Source organism: Eretmochelys imbricata, chromosome 8 (genome assembly GCF_965152235.1).
Source record: "Eretmochelys imbricata isolate rEreImb1 chromosome 8, rEreImb1.hap1, whole genome shotgun sequence".
NCBI classification, from domain to species: Eukaryota; Metazoa; Chordata; order Testudines; family Cheloniidae; genus Eretmochelys; species Eretmochelys imbricata.
Window position 1 is genome coordinate 105,205,263 of NC_135579.1, and position 16,775 is coordinate 105,222,037.

Sequence of the window (16,775 nt, forward strand, 5' to 3'; positions counted from 1 at the left end):
GCAGCGCGGCGGTGACGTGCGGGGCGGGGCGGGGCAGCGGCAGGAGGGGCCGAGCCGAGCCGAGCCGAGCCGGGACCGCACCATGGGCGCCCCCGCGGAGACCCCGCACCAGCTGCTGGGCCGGATCCGCTGCCTGGCCGAGTGCGTGGGCTGCTTCGCCCGCGCCCGGCCCCTGCCCGCCGCGCTCTGCTTCGTGCCCCGCCGGGTGCGCTACAAGCTGTGCCGGGACCCCGCCGCCGCCGGCTCGGGCCGCTCCCTGCTCAGCGTCAGCGAGAGCCCGGCCCGCGGCCGCGCCGGCAGGAAGCTCGCCAGGCTCGCCGTGGAGCTGCGCAAGGGCACGTGCGTGCTGGCCACCGGCGAGGAGTATTGCAACAGCCAGGGGCTGTGGGTGAAGCTGTGCCAGGTACCGGGGCGGGCCCGGGCAGGCGAGCCCGGGGGGGGCAGATGGGAGCGACAGGCGGACAGAGATGGACATGGGGAGAGACAGGCGGACAGACCCAGAGATGGGAGCGACAGGCGGTCAGACAGACACAGAGGGGAGATGGAAGGACACAGTAAGAGACAGGCGGACAGAGACGCAGGCAGATGGGTGAGACAGGCGGACACGGAAGGACACAGTAAGAGACAGGCGGACAGACACGCAGGCAGATGGGAGAGACAGGCGGACACGGAAGGACACAGTAAGAGACAGGCGGACAGACACGCAGGCAGATGGGTGAGACAGGCGGACACGGAAGGACACAGTAAGAGACAGGCGGACAGACACGCAGGCAGATGGGTGAGACAGGCGGACACGGAAGGACACAGTAAGAGACAGGCGGACAGAGACGCAGGCAGATGGGAGAGACAGGCGGACACGGAAGGACACAGTAAGAGACAGGCGGACAGACACGCAGGCAGATGGGTGAGACAGGCGGACACGGAAGGACACAGTAAGAGACAGGCAGACAGACACGCAGGCAGATGGGAGAGACAGGCAGACACAGATGGACATGGGGAGAGACAGGCAGACAGACACGCAGGCAGATGGGAGAGACAGGCAGACACAGATGGACATGGGGAGAGACAGGCAGACACAGATGGACATGGGGAGAGACAGGCAGACACAGATGGACATGGGGAGAGACAGGCAGACACGCAGATGGACATGGGGAGAGACAGGCAGACACGCAGATGGACATGGGGAGAGACAGGCAGACACGCAGATGGACACTGGGAGAGACGGACAGACAGACACAGAGATGGGAGCGACAGGCGGACACACAGACACAGAGGGGCGATGGAAGGACACAGTAAGAGACAGGCTGACAAACAGGCAGGCAGATGGGGAGAGACAGGGGGACAGAGACGCAGATGGGAGAGACAGGCGGACAAACAGGCAGGTAGATGGGGAGAGACAGGTGGACAGACACAGAGATGGGAGTGACAGGCGGACAAACAGGCAGGTAGATGGGAGAGACAGGCGGGCACGCAGATGGACATGGGGAGAGACAGGTGGACAGACTCAGAGATGGGAGCAACAGGCGGTCAGACAGACACAGAGGGGAGATGGAAGGACACAGTAAGAGACAGGCGGACAGACACACAGGCAGATGGGAGAGACAGGCGGACACAGATGGACGTAGGTAGAGACAGACAGACACGCAGATGGACACTAGGAGAGACGGACAGACAGACACAGAGATGGGAGCGACAGGCGGACAGACAGACACAGGGGAGATGGAAGGACACAGTAAGAGACAGGCGAACAAACAGGCAAGCAGATGGGAGAGACAGGCGGACAGAGATGGACATGGGGAGAGACGGACGGACAGACAGACACAGAGATGGGAGCAACAGGCGGACAGACAGACACGGAGGGGAGATGGAAGAACACAGTAAGAGACAGGCAGGCAGATGGGAGAGACAGGCGGACACAGATGGACACGGGGAGAGACGCCGGACACAGGGACTCCCACTAGTCCATGCGGTATCCATTCTGTGCGTTTACACTGCCTGGCCCCTTAGTGGTGTCTAAGCCACTGCCAGCCCCCCAGGCGCGGCGCTTTCGGGGCGGGCTCTGGGTCTGGCCGAGGCTGTGTCCCGGGCTCTGAATCTCTGCGGTTACAACGCATAGGGACTGGACGCTGGTGCCTGGCTCCTGCCCGGGTGGTTTGGCGGCAGGCTGGGCGCAGGGGGCCGAGGCCTCAGGCCGTCGGTTGTAAGGAGTGTTGGGGCGGGGGGGTGGTGCTGTGCAGCGTTTCCATTGTGGGGCGGGCGGGCAGAGGGCAGATGACAAAGCTGGGGTCTGTGCCCCACAGGTCGGGGGCGTTTGGATTTGGGCCTCGTTACTGTTCTCGCCCTGCTGTGGGACTTTAATCAGACAGCCACTTCCTGGTTTGATGGGTGGGGTGAAAGCCACCTGGCTTGGCGCTGATTACAAGGTTAAAGGTCGGGGAACGCAGCCCTGAGACCGCCCCTCCCATGGGCAGCGACTGCCTCAGAGCTGGGCCCAGAGCCAGACCCTGGGGCTGACCGGCTGCGGGTGACGGGGTGATCGATCCCCTGGATCCAGATTTCCTGGCCGTGCCTAGGGGGCACCCCTAAGCTTGGAACCCCTATCCCAGGCCTGTCTGCCAGCCGCCCCCAGCCGGGGTGGGTTTGGCCCTTGGTAACTGACCTGCCGCGCCGGCTGCGTTTAAAGCGTCTGAGCTAGGCGTGGCCGGGCTTTCCCTCGCTCACCGGGCCGAGCCGTTCGCCCACCGGCCTGCGCGCCCGAGGCAGGGAGCTGGCCGGGGTGGTTTTCCGTACCCCTGTGCGGTGACGGCCGTGCGCTGCTTTACGGCTCCAAACGGCCCTTCCGCCTTAACCGTGGCGTAGCGGGCACCGAGCCCGAGGGCGCGTGGCACGAGCTAGTTCTTCCGGAATAACCCCGAGTGTAATGCCCGCGGGACACGGCTCCTCCTTGCACCGGTGTTTTTGCCTAGATGGTGCTTTCCTGCCATCCAGCCCCCCTTCGCTACAACACCCCGTCTTTGCTAGGAGTTGACGCCCGTCACAGCCCTCTGTTGACTGCCTTGACCCAGCAGCGGGCCTGAGGGGGACGTCTGCCAATCAGCCAGCACCTAGATACCCTTTGTCCAGCCAACTTTCACACCGTGTCCTGTGTGCACAGACCGCGTCCCCTGGTACCCGCGTCCCCTGGTGCCCACGTCCCCTGGTGCCCGCATCCTCTGCCACGCTAGAGCAGATGAGACCGCTGGGCCCGGGGGTGTGATCGCTGCTCACCATCCCTCGGGAGGGAGGGTATTAGTGAGTGTGTTTGTCCTCAAGGCTTTGGTGATTTCCAGGCCCAGGAGAGAGTCTCGGGGCTCCTGGCATGGAGTTGAGCCACAGTTATAGTTTCCATTATATCCTGATTTTGCCCCATTCTTTAAAAACAATGCACCAGCCTTGGGGTTTGCAGGGAGCTCTGGGGCTGAAGGGGAGCGTTTCTGCAGGAGTTGAAGGGAACCAGACCAGGGGTTTGGGCCTTAGGACGTACAGCTCTCAGACCCGGCTCCACCAGGCATCTGGCTTTTTATTTTTCTTTCCTGGCTAGCAAAAAAGTCCGAAGGGGCCTGGCTTGCTGGGGTTCTCAGTAGCCCCGCAGCCCGGGGATGGCCCCTGCGTGCATCCAGTGTCCCCCTGCGAGGGGCAGAGGAGAAGATCACAGGGCAACTGTCTCTCCGCTGAGGAGGGCCCCCCCAACCACCCTCTGAGCCTGATCTGGCTCATCAGGTGGCTGGCAGGTGGGGTGGGGGCATTGGTGGGTATCCCCAGGCTCAGGGGTTGTGGTGGAGGGGAGTCCCCGAGCCTTCTAAGGCCTGTGATGGAGGAGGATGGGGGAGGACTCCTGGAAGCCTGTGAGCAGCAGGGGGCGTGGGGCTGGGGCGGGTATTTGTTTCACTGGGGGCAGAACTGAGGGGATCTGTGGGGTGGGGGCATAGTTTGCCAGCCACGTGGCGGTGCTAAGTCTCTCTGTGGGAGAAGGGCTCAGCTAGCCAAGGGCTCTTGGCTCTAGCCCGATGGCAGCTGGAAGCTGAAGCCGGACGAATTCCAACCAGGAAAGGGCTCGTTTTACCGGGCGGGTGAACGGACCAGTGGGCGAGAGACCAAGAGGTGCGGTGGATTCGCCGTCACGGTTGGGAACAGGCTGGCTCTGGCTGCCCCAGAAGGGATGGGCCGGGTGTGGGGAGCAGGGGGCGGTGACGCAGGTGGGCAGACGAGGTGATCGCACGTCCCTGTTGGCCTGCGGATCTCTGACTTGGTGGCCGGCCTGTCGTGGGCACCGGAGCCGAGAAACCGACCGCCGGCTCCCCCAGGGCCGCGGGCGCTGTGTGAAGCCGGGGCGAAGGGCTCCTTGACGGGCCGTGCTTTGCGTTGCAGGAGCAGCTGGAGGAGTACAAGGGCAGCTGTGAGCTGGAGGAAGGCTGGATCCTGGTGTGCAAACATGCCGAGGGAGGGGACCGGCTGGTCCCGGTCGAGTCCACCGACAGAATCCAGAGGCAGCAGCAGCTGTTTGGGGTCGATTATAAACCCGTGATCAGGTCTGGGGACGAGGCTCTGGGGGCGTTGGGCTTGGTCCGGGCGCCACCAGCTTGTGTCTCCATGTGGCTGCTTGAGGAGGCTGGGTGCCTGGGCAATTCCCAGGCTGTGTTGGGCGTCATCCTCTAGCACCCGACTCACAGGGGAGATAAAGGGCTTGTTGTTGCCAGAGGCCAGAGCTGTGTGCAGGGAAACTTGGGGACCAGGGTTCTGATCCCAGCTCCCCAGGGCTGTGTGTGTCCGACGTAGTGACCACCTGCCCCCTGAGCCTGCCACTCCCCCCGCTGGGAGCCCTGTGCGTGGGCAGCGCTGCCAGTGGCCGGAATCTCCTTCGCCGGCCTCGCAAGGCCAGGTCGGCCGGCCCGCCACCTCGTTCCTCTCTGGGGCCACAGCCATTGGAACAGGCCCTGCGGCAGGCTTCTCCTGAGCTCCGGGGTGACTTTGCTGCCCCGGGCCTGGCGTAGGCTGTCCCCTGCCCAGAGGTGCTAACAGAGCTCGCCGAGCCCCTCCCAGAGCTCTGGTCTCTTGGGCCCCAGACCTGGGCCCAGCTCTGACCTGCTGACGCAGCCGCAGGAGAAATAACGCTGGCTTTAAAAAATCACTTTCCACGGGGGGCAGCAGTGGGTTTAAACAGAGGCTGATCTTTGCTCTTGGTGGGGAGGGCAGCCGGCTACCTTCTCCGAGCCCCTCCCAGCCCCCCGCCCGGCAGTATCCAAGCCCCTCCCAGCCCCCCGGTGAGGCAGATGGGGACAGGCGCACAAAGATTTGTGCACAGAGGGTCTGTGGCAGAGCAGGGATTGGCCCCTTCCCTGTCCCAGGCTAGTGCCCCAATAAGTGGTCCGTCTTTCCTCCCAGGCCTTCCCTTTACCCCTCCGTCCTTTGCCTCGTTTCAGGTGGGAGCAGGTGGTGGATCTGACGTACTCCCTGCGGCTCGGCGCGAAACCCAAAACCATGGAGCAGGACGAGGCGGCGGTGCAGAAGCTCCGGTAGCAACATGTCCCGGGGCGGGTTCTGCTGCGTTACCGCCTTGCCCGGGCCGTCCAGCCGGCACACTCCTGTCCTGGCTGGGTGGGCCTGGGATCGGGGTCTGTGCTGGGTGGGGTCCCTCGGCCTGAGTGTGCAGCAGAGCTGGGGGAGGGGGCTGTTCTCTACAGCGCCCCCGGCTGGCAGGTGCAGGGACAGCGGGTGTGGGCTCTGTGGGGCATCCCATCCAGCTCGCTGGGCTGTTAACCCCGCGTGTGCCGGCAGGTTTGTGCCCCCGACGTGGAGTTACGAGTGCGACGAGGACCTGGTGCATTTCTTGTACGATCACCTGGGGAAGGAGGATGAGAACCTGGGCAGCGTCAAGCAGTATGTGGAGAGCATCGACGTCTCCTCCTACACGGTACGGGGTGGGGCCGCTTTCAGCTGCACAGGGACTCGGGGGGCGCTTGGCCGGTGGTCCCGTCTCTCCGGGGCTGCCAGCCGGGTAGGAGACCTGCGCGGGAGAGGAGCGTCAGGTGCCCCCTCCAGAGAGGTGAGGATCTGGCTCTAAAGGGAGCTCCCAGAGCGGGGACGGGGGCAGCTGAGTCCCCGAGTGGGGGTGGGGAAGCGTTAGGGCCTCCTCCAGCTGCGGGGGGCCCAGATGGGACCCCAAGTCTGAAGGAGGACTCTGCTGTGGGCTTGGCTGCTGACCTGGTCTGAGAGTTTGGCATTAGCCCCCCGCTGCGCTCTGGGGCACGGTGCCCGCTTCTGCCCAGTCCCCTGGTCAACCCCCATCCCAGCATTGGACCCCCTCGCCCCTGTGCGGCTCAATGAGTGCGTGTGCAGAGCAGGATGTGGGCTCCCTCCCTCTGACCCCTCCTTCACCCCCCTCACCCCCTTCCAGGAAGACTTCAACGTGTCGTGTCTGACGGACGGCAACGCGGACACCTACTGGGAGAGCGACGGCTCCCAGGGCCAGCACTGGGTGCGGCTCACCATGAAGAAAGGCACCATCGTCAAGTGAGAGCCAGCACTCCCCTCCCCGCCATGGGGGAGCCTGCGGGGGGGACATGTCAGCCCCGGGGGCCCGGTTCATGGGGTGGCCACGGTCAGGCATGACCCTCGTGATCAGCATTGCCCAGGTGGGAGCCAACGGGCCCATCCCTGCACCCCTCCACTCTCACCAGGGCGGGAGCTGGTGGGCAGGGAGGTCCCACAGCCACCCCAGGCTGCGTCCCACAGGGCTTCGAGGGGACCCCCGGTCTGTGTGAGTCCTGGGCACCCCAGCTCTGCCCGTGACATGGGGATCACGGGGAGCCGCTGGGCTGGGTGGCTCTGTGCCGGGGAGCCCAACTGCTGCTCTGTCCCCTCCCCTCCAGGAAGCTCTTGCTCACGGTGGACACAACGGACGAGAACTTCATGCCCAAGAGGATCGCGGTGTATGGCGGGGAGGGCGACAGTCTGAAGAAGCTGAGCGATGTGGGCATCGATGAGTGAGTGGGGCAGGGAGACGGGGCTGGGGGTCTGGGGTAGTGGTCTGAGCACAGGCCTGGGGCCCCGGAGTTTTATTGACAGAGGCTCCAGCTGGTGCCTGGAGAGAGGAGCTTGCCTCTCTGTGCCTCATTTTCCCCCTCTGCTCTGTGTCTGTGGTGTGTATTAATGCCCAAGTGGCATTGAGATGCATGGCACAGATCCTGGCGAGGGCTCTGCTGTCTCCCCATGCACCGGTTACAGGAGTGGATTAGAAATCAGCGGGTGGCTAAGGAAATCCCCAGCCCGATAGCTGTGTCCTGCTTTGAGGCTCTCCTGGCCGGCTGCAGGCTTGAACGCTAGGGGTCACGGCGCCCTCCATCTTAGCCTGGCCGCCCAGCCCAGCAACCGGTGACTCCAGCCCGAGGGGTTAGAAGTGGGGGGTGGGGGCTGGTCATGTTGCAAATAATGAGTCACCCACCCCTGCCCCCCCACATGCAGCTGAGCTACCGTTCCCCACAGAGGGTCTGCACAAGAGCCCCAGGTTCCAACGAGCCGGGATTGTTTAGGGGGCAGCCCTCCTCCCCTCGGCCCGTAGCGGAGTGGTCCCGGTTAGCGGCTGTGGTGCATGGAGGGGGTGTTCTCTGGCAGGACGGGGGGACGGCCTGTAGCAGGGCAAACTGCAGGGCCGTAACACTGAGCCCCAAGCCGCAGCCTGAGCATCAGCTCAGCGATCTGGCTACTCCCCCTACGAGGGACAGCCGACGGCTCCGGCCTGGGGAAATCAGCCATTGCTAGGAGATATCTAAGGCTGGGCCGGCTGCTGCCCCCTACCCGCTTTCCCTCCAGGGCCCGGCGCAGCTGCCCATCAGCGCCCACGTGTGGACTCCCCACCCATCCCTGAGAGTTCGGACGGTAGCGCTGTGCTCTCCAGAGGATCTCTGGGCACTTTACAGACGCAGTGGTGCTAACGTCTCGGCCCCATGGAACCGAGGCACAGAGAGGCTGAGTGATGTGACCAGGGTCGCATGGTCAGTCAGTTGCAGGGCTGGGAGATTAAACCCCCAGGTTCTAGCTCCCCTCACCTCTTCTCACTAGGCAGCCCCTCCTCCCTGGCCCGGGGTGAATGGATGCTGGCTGGGGGGGACAGGCAGCTCTGAATCCCACTCTGCACTGTCGTTCCAGGAGCTACATCGGGGATGTATGTGTGCTTGAAGACATGACAACGCACCTGCCCATCATCGAGATCCGCATTGTGGAGTGCAGAGGTGAGTGGAGATAAAAGCCTGCATGATGGGCAGGCTGCACTTCCAGGAGCCTCCCCCTCCGAGATCGGCCCCCTCCCCCATTGAGAACCCCGGCTTCTCCTGTCGGGCGCTCGGGATGTGGTCTCCTGAGGATGCTCGGTCTCCGGGGCTCCTTGGCCTTGTCCCTAAGGGAGCCGGCTGTGCTGGTGGCTAGTGAGGTGACCACCTGGCTGCTGGGAAGTGGGCTGAGATCCCCAGGCCATGGAGTGCCTCAGGGGGGCTCTGGCACCTGCAGGTTGAAGAGCCCCACGCCCCCAGCCCCGCTTCCACTGCCTGATGCCCCTGGAAGCCCAAGCCCTGGGGCCGCTGAGGTGCCTGTTCATAGGGACGAGCCCGCATCTCGACAGCCCTAGAGTTTGGCGGCTCGGTCCTGTCTAAACCTGGTTCTAAACCTGCCCCGTGGCAGGTGCAGTCTCCTGGGTCCCTTTGATGTGGAAATGGCCTCCCAGGGGATGGGGAGTGGGTGCCCCTGGGGTCTCTCCATCTCTGGTGGCTGCGGCTCCGTCCCCCCCACGCCGGGCATTACCGAGCCGCGCTGGCTGCTGCCCTGGCGCCCCTGGACCCACCGGATCAGCCCTGCTCTTTCTCAGCAGATGACGGGATCGACGTCCGCCTCCGAGGGATCAAGATCAAGTCGTCCCGGCAGCGGGAGCTGGGGCTCAGTGCGGACATGTTCCAGCAGGCCAGCTTGGTGCGCTACCCCCGCCTGGAAGGGACCGACCCCGACCTGCTGTACCGGCGGGCCGTGGTCATTCAGAGGTACTGCCCAGGGACACCAGCAGGGGGTGCTGAGCGGGACGCACCTGCAGGGCTCACCTCCTTCACCAGTGAGAACGCAGCCCCGACCCTGGGGGCAGAACGCAGGGTGACGCGTTGATCTGCCCTAGCGACGCTCACAGCAGGCCGGGGCAGGGGTCCCGTATCCAGGGGAATTTGGGGAGGCAGAATGGGGTCTGGCCTGGACGCCAGGGTTCGCTCCCCATCTCCTTCTGTGAGATCTCGCCGCTTCCTTTCTCATCACGCGTGGGCAGGGCCCGAATCGGATGCTCTCCATCCAAGAGATGCTGCTTCCAGCGGCACAGCGCCCCCTAGTGACACGCTGGGGCACTGGGGTCGGCCCTGCCTGCGGGGGGCGAGAGCGCCCCCTACTGAGCCCTCTCCCACACTGCCTGCAGCACAGCACCCCCTAGTATCGGTCACAGCGGGGCGTCTGGGTCAGCCCAGCAACCAGGGGAACAGACCCCGGAGCGCTGCCGACCCCCCTTGGTGCAGTGTCCTGGGGCGTTGTGCCAGGAGCAGCCCCTGGCTTTGCGGTGCCCTGGCTGGGGCCGATTCGCGTGGGCCAGGCCTCGCCCTGTGTCTCGAGCGGCCCCCGTTGCTCTCCTAGGTTTATCAAGCTCCTGGACAGCGTCCTGCACCACCTTGTCCCGGCCTGGGACCACACTGTCGGCACCTTCAGCTGGCTCAAGGTGAGCGACAGCCGGGGCTCCCCTCTCTCCCTAGCCTCTGGGGGGCTGACGCACCCCCTCTCCTGAGGACTGCAAGCTGCCCTGGGGCCCGAGAGAGGGAGCTGCAACCTGGGCGTCCCCTTGAAAGCGGAGGGGGAGGAGAGGTGGGAATGTCGGGGGCGCTGCGGGGAGCCGAGGCCCGGTGCGGGAGTAGGAGCGTGCGGGGGGAGCTGGCAGTGCCGCGGGGGGCCGGGGTGCGTTCAGGGGGCACTTCAGTAAAAAAAAGAGAGAAAATTGCGGGGGGGGGGGAGTTGTGTGAGCACGGAGAACGCATGTGAGACACCCTGCGACTCCGGGGGGTGGAGCAGATAGACAGATGGGATGGGGGGCACCCGCAGGTCTCTAACCCAGGCCCCACCTTGCCCGGGCCAGCACATCAAGCAGTTCCTGCTGCTGTCCAAGCGGCGCACGGCGCTGCTCACCCAGTGTCTCAAGGACTCGGAGACCAGCAAGCCCAACGTCATGCCGCGGCTCTACATCAACCGGCGCCTGGCCATGGAGCACCGCGACAACCCCGCCCTGGACCCCAGCTGCAAGAACGCCGTCTTCACCCAGGTACCGGGAGAGTCCGTGAGGCTGCGGGCCTGGCCCTGCCCGCCCAGGCCGGTGCCAGCACGCCCAGCGAAGCTCAGGGTCCGGAGAGGGTGGGGATACTGGGAGAGGGTGCCCGGTGCAGGGGCAGCATGGCGGGGGGAGGGCAGGAAGCCGAGGGCGGGGGACAGAAAAGACGGGAGTGGGAGGAGCCATGGGAGTAGGAGGGGCTAACGGCACATGGGGTATGGAGTGGGGCTTGGCCTGGGTGTGCTAAGGGCAGGTAGCTCAGGGAGGGGGAGAGACGCTGCTGTCTGTCTGTCCCTCTGGCATGCGTCTGTCTGGGCTGGGGCGAGTGGGATCTGACCGTCTGGCTGCGGTTCCCTTTGCTGCGTCTCTGTCGCCTTTAACGCCGATGGCTGCTCGGCTCCCTGCCGGGGCACAACACGCCCCTCGGAGCCTCCTGCCTCTGCCTCGGCCTGCCCCGCTGCCAGGGATGATGGAGGGAAGGAGGGACCCGGTGGGTAGGGCGCTAGCCTGGGACATGGGCGATCTGGGGTCGATTCCCTGCTCTGCCACTGACTCCCTGCGTGACCACGGGCAAGTCACTTAGCCTCCCCCATGTGTCCGTTCCCATCGGCCCCGGGGAATAGCAGCGCTGCCCTGCCTCCCAGGGACTGGTGCCAGGGCCCTGTAGCTTCCTGCGGGACCTCCACAGCTGGCCGGCGGCCAAGTCTCATTCGTGTCTGCCTGCTCTAGGTGCACGAGGGCCTTAAACCTTCCGACAAGTACGAGAAGCCCCTGGATTACAGGTATGGGGGGCCCTGCCGGCTGGGGGGAGGGAATGTGAGCCCCATTCCGGGGGGAAGGGCCAATGTCCCAAAGCCACTGGGACCCATCTCAGCAGAGAGGCCAAGGAGCCAGCGGCCCCCCAGGGCTGAACTCCTGCCCCCCTAGTGGTCCCTCCCTGCCCTGGCCCTGGGTTGCCCGGTTGACCCCTCTCGTGGGCTCCGAATGCCCGGGAGCGACCTGCTTTCTGAGCTGTCACCTTGGCTCCCCGCAGGTGGCCGCTGCGCTATGACCAGTGGTGGGAGTGTAAGTTCATCGCCGAGGGCATCATCGATCAAGGTACGTCCCCAGAGCCAGGCCCGGGCCCAGGCCCCTCCCCACCAGGCGCTCCGGGGTGGGGCAGCTGGGACGGGCGACGCGGTCCGGTTACCCTGCAGCCTTCGGCCCCGGCCTGGCTGCAGCTCAGCCGTGCTCTCATCAGGAACAGGGCACCTGCCCTGTGTGCAGTGGGGTGGGGGTTACAAGCTGTCCCCACTCAGTGCTCCCCCCTGGGCCCTCCCCCAGGATCAGGATGGGGCAGGGCAAGGGGCTGGGGTTGGGGGTCGCTTCTCGTAGGGTGCTTTAAGGGCAGTGGGCCCAGCCGCTGGGGCGATCGGCAGGAGACTTCCAGTCAGTATCAAGCCGGGGGGGAAGCGTAGCCGGCTGTCAGCCTGCGGCCGGGGCTCATGGTGCTAAGGGGGGGACGGTGTCTCCGGGCTGCAGGAGGCGGGTTCCGGGACAGCCTGGCAGACATGTCTGAGGAGCTCTGTCCCAGCTCGGCAGAGAACCCCGTGCCGCTGCCTTTCTTCGTCCGCACGTCCAACCAGGTACCAAGGGGCTGGGGGCCGGAGCCGGGCTGGTCCTGCCCCGCTCCGCGGGCTGGACCTGCCCCGTGCTGGCCGCGGGAGTCCCCCCTAGTCCTGTCACTGCGGCTTTGCTCCCTGGCTTGGGGGAGCAGGAGCCCGTGTCCATCAGGCAGGCCCTGGCGATTGCGAGACGCACCCTCGCTTTTGGGCATGTGGCTGGCACGCTCGTCCGTCACGAGGCATATTGCTAGGGGCCTTAACGTAGTGTTACGGGGTACGTCCCCCACCAGCCAGGGCACTGGGCCCTGCTCCGTCGTGGGCCCCCAGACGGACCTTCCCACTCGCTGCCTGGGACATGGGTGCCACTGCCTGGCTTCCCAGCCTATGCGGGAGTCACCAGGGTCCATGGAGCCTGGGGGTGGGGGGTGTCACACAGCAGGGAGGGGCAGCATGGACAGTGATGGGATCTCGGAGGAGCCCCCTCTGCAGCCTGGCAGCCAGCGGGGGGCACTGGGGAGCGCATCCTGCCCCCAGTGGCTGAGCTGTGCCCCCGCCCCTGGGTCAGGGCGCTAGGCCGTCCCCAGCTCCTGGCGCCGGGGGTCTGGCGGGGAGCCCTGAGCACGTCTCCGTTGCAGGGTAACGGCACCGGGGAGGCCCGGGACATGTACGTCCCCAACCCGTCCTGCAAGGAGTTTGCCAAGTACGAGTGGATCGGTCAGATCATGGGCGCGGCTCTGAGGGGCAAGGACTTCCTGGTGAGTCCCATGAGGAGGGGCCCTTGCTGCAGGTCCGGCCTTTCCCCTCCTTGGCATGGTGCTCGGGACCTGGGCTCCCCCTAATGGGCCCCAGCCCTGCTCCCCCAAACCCCTGCCCCTTAGCCTGAGCCGAGCAGAGCCGAGGGTCCCCAGCACCCTATAGGGGCCCTGGCAAATCCCTGATCACCCCTGCGCAGTCTGCGTCCCCTGCATATCTGGGACCAGGGGACCCTGCTAGAGACAGCTGGGCGCTTCGGAGAATGGAGGCATTTCAGTGATAATTCGGCAGTAAATAGAAATCGAGGCAGCGTTCGCAGGCTCCTCCCCTGCTCGGCTGTGCGGCTGTGCCCTGGCGGTCATGGGGCCTACTGGTCAGAGCCTGGGAGCGGCAGCCCCGTACCCTTGGTAGCGCCGTATGTTCCTCCTTCCAAGAGGGGCCCTAAATCTCTTTCCCTGGGCAAGTGTCATTGGGGGCCGGACTAGCTGGGAGGTGTCGAAGATGGTTGATCAGCGCTGCTGCCCCTTCTGGGGCGCTGGGGTGCAGCTGGTGAGGTGTCCCTGCACCTGCGATCCCAGCCACGTGTCTCCTCCCCACTGCAGGTCCTGGCTCTGCCTGGCTTCGTGTGGAAACAGCTGACCGGGGAGGAGGTCAGCTGGAGCAAGGACTTCCCCGCCGTGGACTCCGTGCTGGTGAGCAGAAGGGTGGGGGGGCTACCATTTGGCCAGGCATGCTGGGACAGCACCCCCTCCCCGTTGGCTGGCTCGGGCTGGGTGCAGGCAGGACTCGGTGACTGGGGGCCGGTTGTGTTTGGCCGCCCTGTGTTGGGGCGAAAGAAACAGGAGCTCAGAGCCGCCCCCAGGGTCTGTAGTGCAGCTCCAGCCCCCTCATCTCAATACACAGAGGCAGCCCATGGACACTGCCAGTCCCAGCATACAATGCTCCGGCTTGGGCCAAGGCTGGTGCAGCCCATGGAGATGACCGGTCCCAGCATGCCGAGCTCTCCCATGCTGTGCGCAGTTGGGCCCTGCTTTGGCCCCCATGACATAGCCCCAATGCTCTCCGGGGCAGGGTGGGGCTGGGGGCTTGCCTGGGCGGTCCGTGGTGTCCCTCTCCAGCGAGTGCTCTCACCCGGCTGCCCAGGTGAAGCTCCTGGAGGTGATGGAGGTGATGGACAAGGAGACCTTTGAGTTCAAGTTCGGGCAGGAGCTGACCTACACCACGGTGCTCAGCGACCAGCGCGTGGTGGAGCTGATTCCCAATGGCGGCAGCACCGTGGTGCGCTACGAGGACCGCAAGGAATTCATCAGCCTGGTGCAGAAGGCCCGGCTGGAGGAGAGCAAGGAGCAGGTAAGGCTGGCTGGGGTCGCAGTGGGACCCAGCCCCAAGAGCACATTCCTTCCTGTCCCCCGGCCCCTGGAGGTGACTTGTGCCCTGAAGCATGGGGGTTCTGTCCGTTAATGTGTAGCCCAGCGAGCATCGCGGGCTGGTCTCGCTGGCTGTGCTAAGGGCCAGCCCTTTGTGGAGTCCTGCCGAGCGCCTGGCCCTCCTGTGTCTGCGACAGGCGAGACTCTCAGGGCTCCGTTCCCCTCTAACGCCGCGGCCGGAGCGCTCGCTGCACCGTCTCGTCGGTGGGCCCCAGCGCTACGCGCCCCGGCCCTAACCCCATCCGGGGACATCCCCCGGTTGCTCTGCTTCCCCTGCAGATCACTGCCATGCAGGCTGGTCTGCTCAAGGTGGTGCCCCAGGCCGTCCTCGACCTGTTCACCTGGCAGGAGCTGGAGAAGAAGGTGTGCGGGGACCCCGAGGTGACGGTGGATGCCCTGAAGAAGCTCAGTAAGTGCAGGGGCTGCTGGGAAATCGTCTACGGGACCCAGTTGCTGGCTGTGGCCTGGCATCCGCCGCGTGCCCTGGTGCCCTGGCCCGGTTTGTAAATGCACAGCCCCGTGCACCCCGGATCTGCATGCTCACATGGTGGGGGAGCGGAGGGGGTTTCTCGCCCCTGGGGGCAGTTGCAATGTCCCGGCGGGGAGCAGCCCTGACCTGGCAGGAGCTGGCTGCTGTGTGTCTAACCAGTTCTGTCTCTGCCTCCCCCCACAGCTCGGTTTGAGGATTTCGAGCCATCGGACACCAGGGTCCAGTACTTCTGGGAGGCGCTCGGCAACTTCACCAATGGTGAGCGGCCGGCGCAGCCCAGCCCTGCCTCCCCCGTGGCGCTGACTCCTGCCGGCTTCCAGAGGTTCTGGGTCTCACCGTCTGTACAATTCACTCGGCCTTCCCAAAGCAGGGCCCTCAGTCTGTCGCCCTGGCCTGAGCCCTCATGACAGGGTCCCTTCTCTCAGCCATCAGCAGCAATTCCCAGCTCCCCATCGGAGCCAGGGGACTCCCTGCCTGCCGGGGGCACAAGGCTGAGTCCCCAGACCAGCCGAGCACGGGGCTCAAGCACCTTGGCTAGCCTGGTGGGCTCCCTCCCAACCCGGGAGTGGCTGACATCTGTTCTCTCCCCACAGAGGATCGCAGCCGCTTCCTGAGGTTTGTCACTGGCCGGAGCCGCCTCCCGGCTCGGATCTACATCTACCCGGACAAGCTGGGGTGAGTGTCCTGCCCTGGGATGCCAGAGCCCCCTGTCGGGGTGCTGGAGTCACTGTGCCAGGGGCTCTCTCCCTGGGTTGGGTCTGACCTGCTTGGCCTCTCTCCCCCAGCTCTGAGATGACAGAGGCGCTCCCCGAATCCTCCACCTGCTCCAGCTCCCTCTACCTCCCCAGCTACGCCACGTGAGTTGCACCACGAACGGCCCCTTTGGCCAGCCGCCCCCGCGTCTCGGAGCCCTGATCCTGGGGCTGGGGGAGGTGCCATGTCAGCTGGTCTCGGGGCTGACGCGTGAGCCCGGGCGTCACTCAAGCTGGGTTCCATTCCCGGCTTGCCACTTGCTGGTGGGGGCACGCCCCCTCCATGCCTCAGTTTCCCCATGCGTCCAGTGAGGCTGATGAGCCTTAAGCCGTGGCTTGGTCAGTGCCTGGCTGGCCCCGGCGTCCCCCAGGGCAGTGACAGCGGCTCTTCTTTTCCAGCGCCAAGGTGTATGAGGAGAAGCTGCGCTACGCGGCCTACAACTGCGTGGCCATTGACATGGACATGAGCCCGTGGGAGGAGTGATGCCGCCGTGGGGCCGAGCTGTCCTCTTTACCCCCCCTCCCCCCGTCACGATGGTTCCACTGGACTGGCCCCCTTCCCTCGCCCCCCTGAAGTGTGTGTATTCAATAAACACCCAGGTCTAGGCTTGGCTCCCCGGGGCATGGGCCAGAACCAGCATGGGTCTCCGGGTCCTTGGCTTTCAAAGCGGCAGAGACCGAACCAAGCTGGAGCCCAACCGAGAGCAAGAACGGAGCCTGGCCTGGCTAGCAGCGGCTAGCTGGGAGCCCCGGAGATGTGCGCTAGCTTATACTGCGCGTCGCCTTTCGCTCGCAAGCACTCGCAGGACCACTCGCTGTACCCGCCCCTGCAATGCAGCCACCTCTGGGGTGGAGCCCGGCAGCTGTTTCGCAGCCGCCCAGCAGCGCCGCTGCCCGGTTTAGGTGAAGGAGTGTCTCCCAGTCGTTTTTCCTTCCCCCCCCACCCCCGCGAGAACAGCGGGTGATGGGACCCAGCAGCTCTTCCCGGATGGGCTGCACTGGAATCTGCGCGGCCCATTTCTTTCCCAGGCTGCATCCTGCCGCAGCTTACTGGGGGGAGGATCGCCCCCCGAGCAGCCAGGCGCCAGGGCCCCTGGCCTCGGACTATCTTATTACGTATCCCACAGTCATGGGGTGCAGTTCCCAGGAAGGGTGTCTCTCTCCTCACCCTCTTCCTCCTCCATGGGGCCCCAGGCCTCCTGCCTCTTCCCACACCCCCAGTTTAACAGCTGTGACTGGTTCCTTCTCCCCCTCCCACCCCGCCGGTCCCTGCAGTGCCCCCCTCTGGCCACCAGGTGTCGCTTTAGGCATGCGCCGAAGACCCTGCAGCCCTGGGCGGGGTTGGGGTCAAATCCACTCCCTGCCCCGGGTCCC

General features: G+C 65.4%; 1 protein-coding gene across 2 annotated transcripts; it reads left to right on the plus strand.

The window, feature by feature from the left end:
• Positions 1-34: 34 nt before the first annotated feature.
• On the plus strand, positions 35-16,041 carry HECTD3 (HECT domain E3 ubiquitin protein ligase 3). 2 transcript variants are annotated; one of them, XM_077823658.1, is made up of 21 exons: positions 35-403; positions 4,408-4,568; positions 5,460-5,552; positions 5,815-5,950; positions 6,434-6,549; positions 6,909-7,022; positions 8,185-8,267; positions 8,897-9,065; positions 9,694-9,775; positions 10,187-10,369; positions 11,105-11,157; positions 11,409-11,473; positions 11,897-12,000; positions 12,615-12,734; positions 13,335-13,424; positions 13,876-14,082; positions 14,439-14,568; positions 14,833-14,907; positions 15,243-15,324; positions 15,435-15,506; positions 15,801-16,041. In XM_077823658.1, the coding sequence occupies exons 1-21, from the start codon at positions 83-85 to the stop codon at positions 15,883-15,885; spliced, it is 2,541 nt and encodes an 846-aa protein (XP_077679784.1). In that variant the 5' UTR covers positions 35-82; the 3' UTR covers positions 15,886-16,041. The 2 variants fall into 2 exon arrangements, with proteins under 2 accessions (XP_077679784.1, XP_077679785.1); XM_077823659.1 differs by having other exon boundaries at positions 8,900-9,065.
• Positions 16,042-16,775: the final 734 nt, after the last annotated feature.

What these genes read in the sequence shown, in the direction of transcription:
- HECTD3 (XM_077823658.1), top strand. Translation starts at nt 83, where the DNA reads ATGGGCGCCCCCGCGGAGACCCCGCACCAGCTGCTGGGCCGGATCCGC. An exon ending in TGGAGGAGAGCAAGGAGCAG is followed by an intron (nt 14,083 to 14,438) that starts GTAAGGCTGGCT and finishes CTTCCCCTGCAG; the next exon opens with ATCACTGCCATGCAGGCTGG. An exon ending in GCTCGGCAACTTCACCAATG is followed by an intron (nt 14,908 to 15,242) that starts GTGAGCGGCCGG and finishes CTCTCCCCACAG; the next exon opens with AGGATCGCAGCCGCTTCCTG.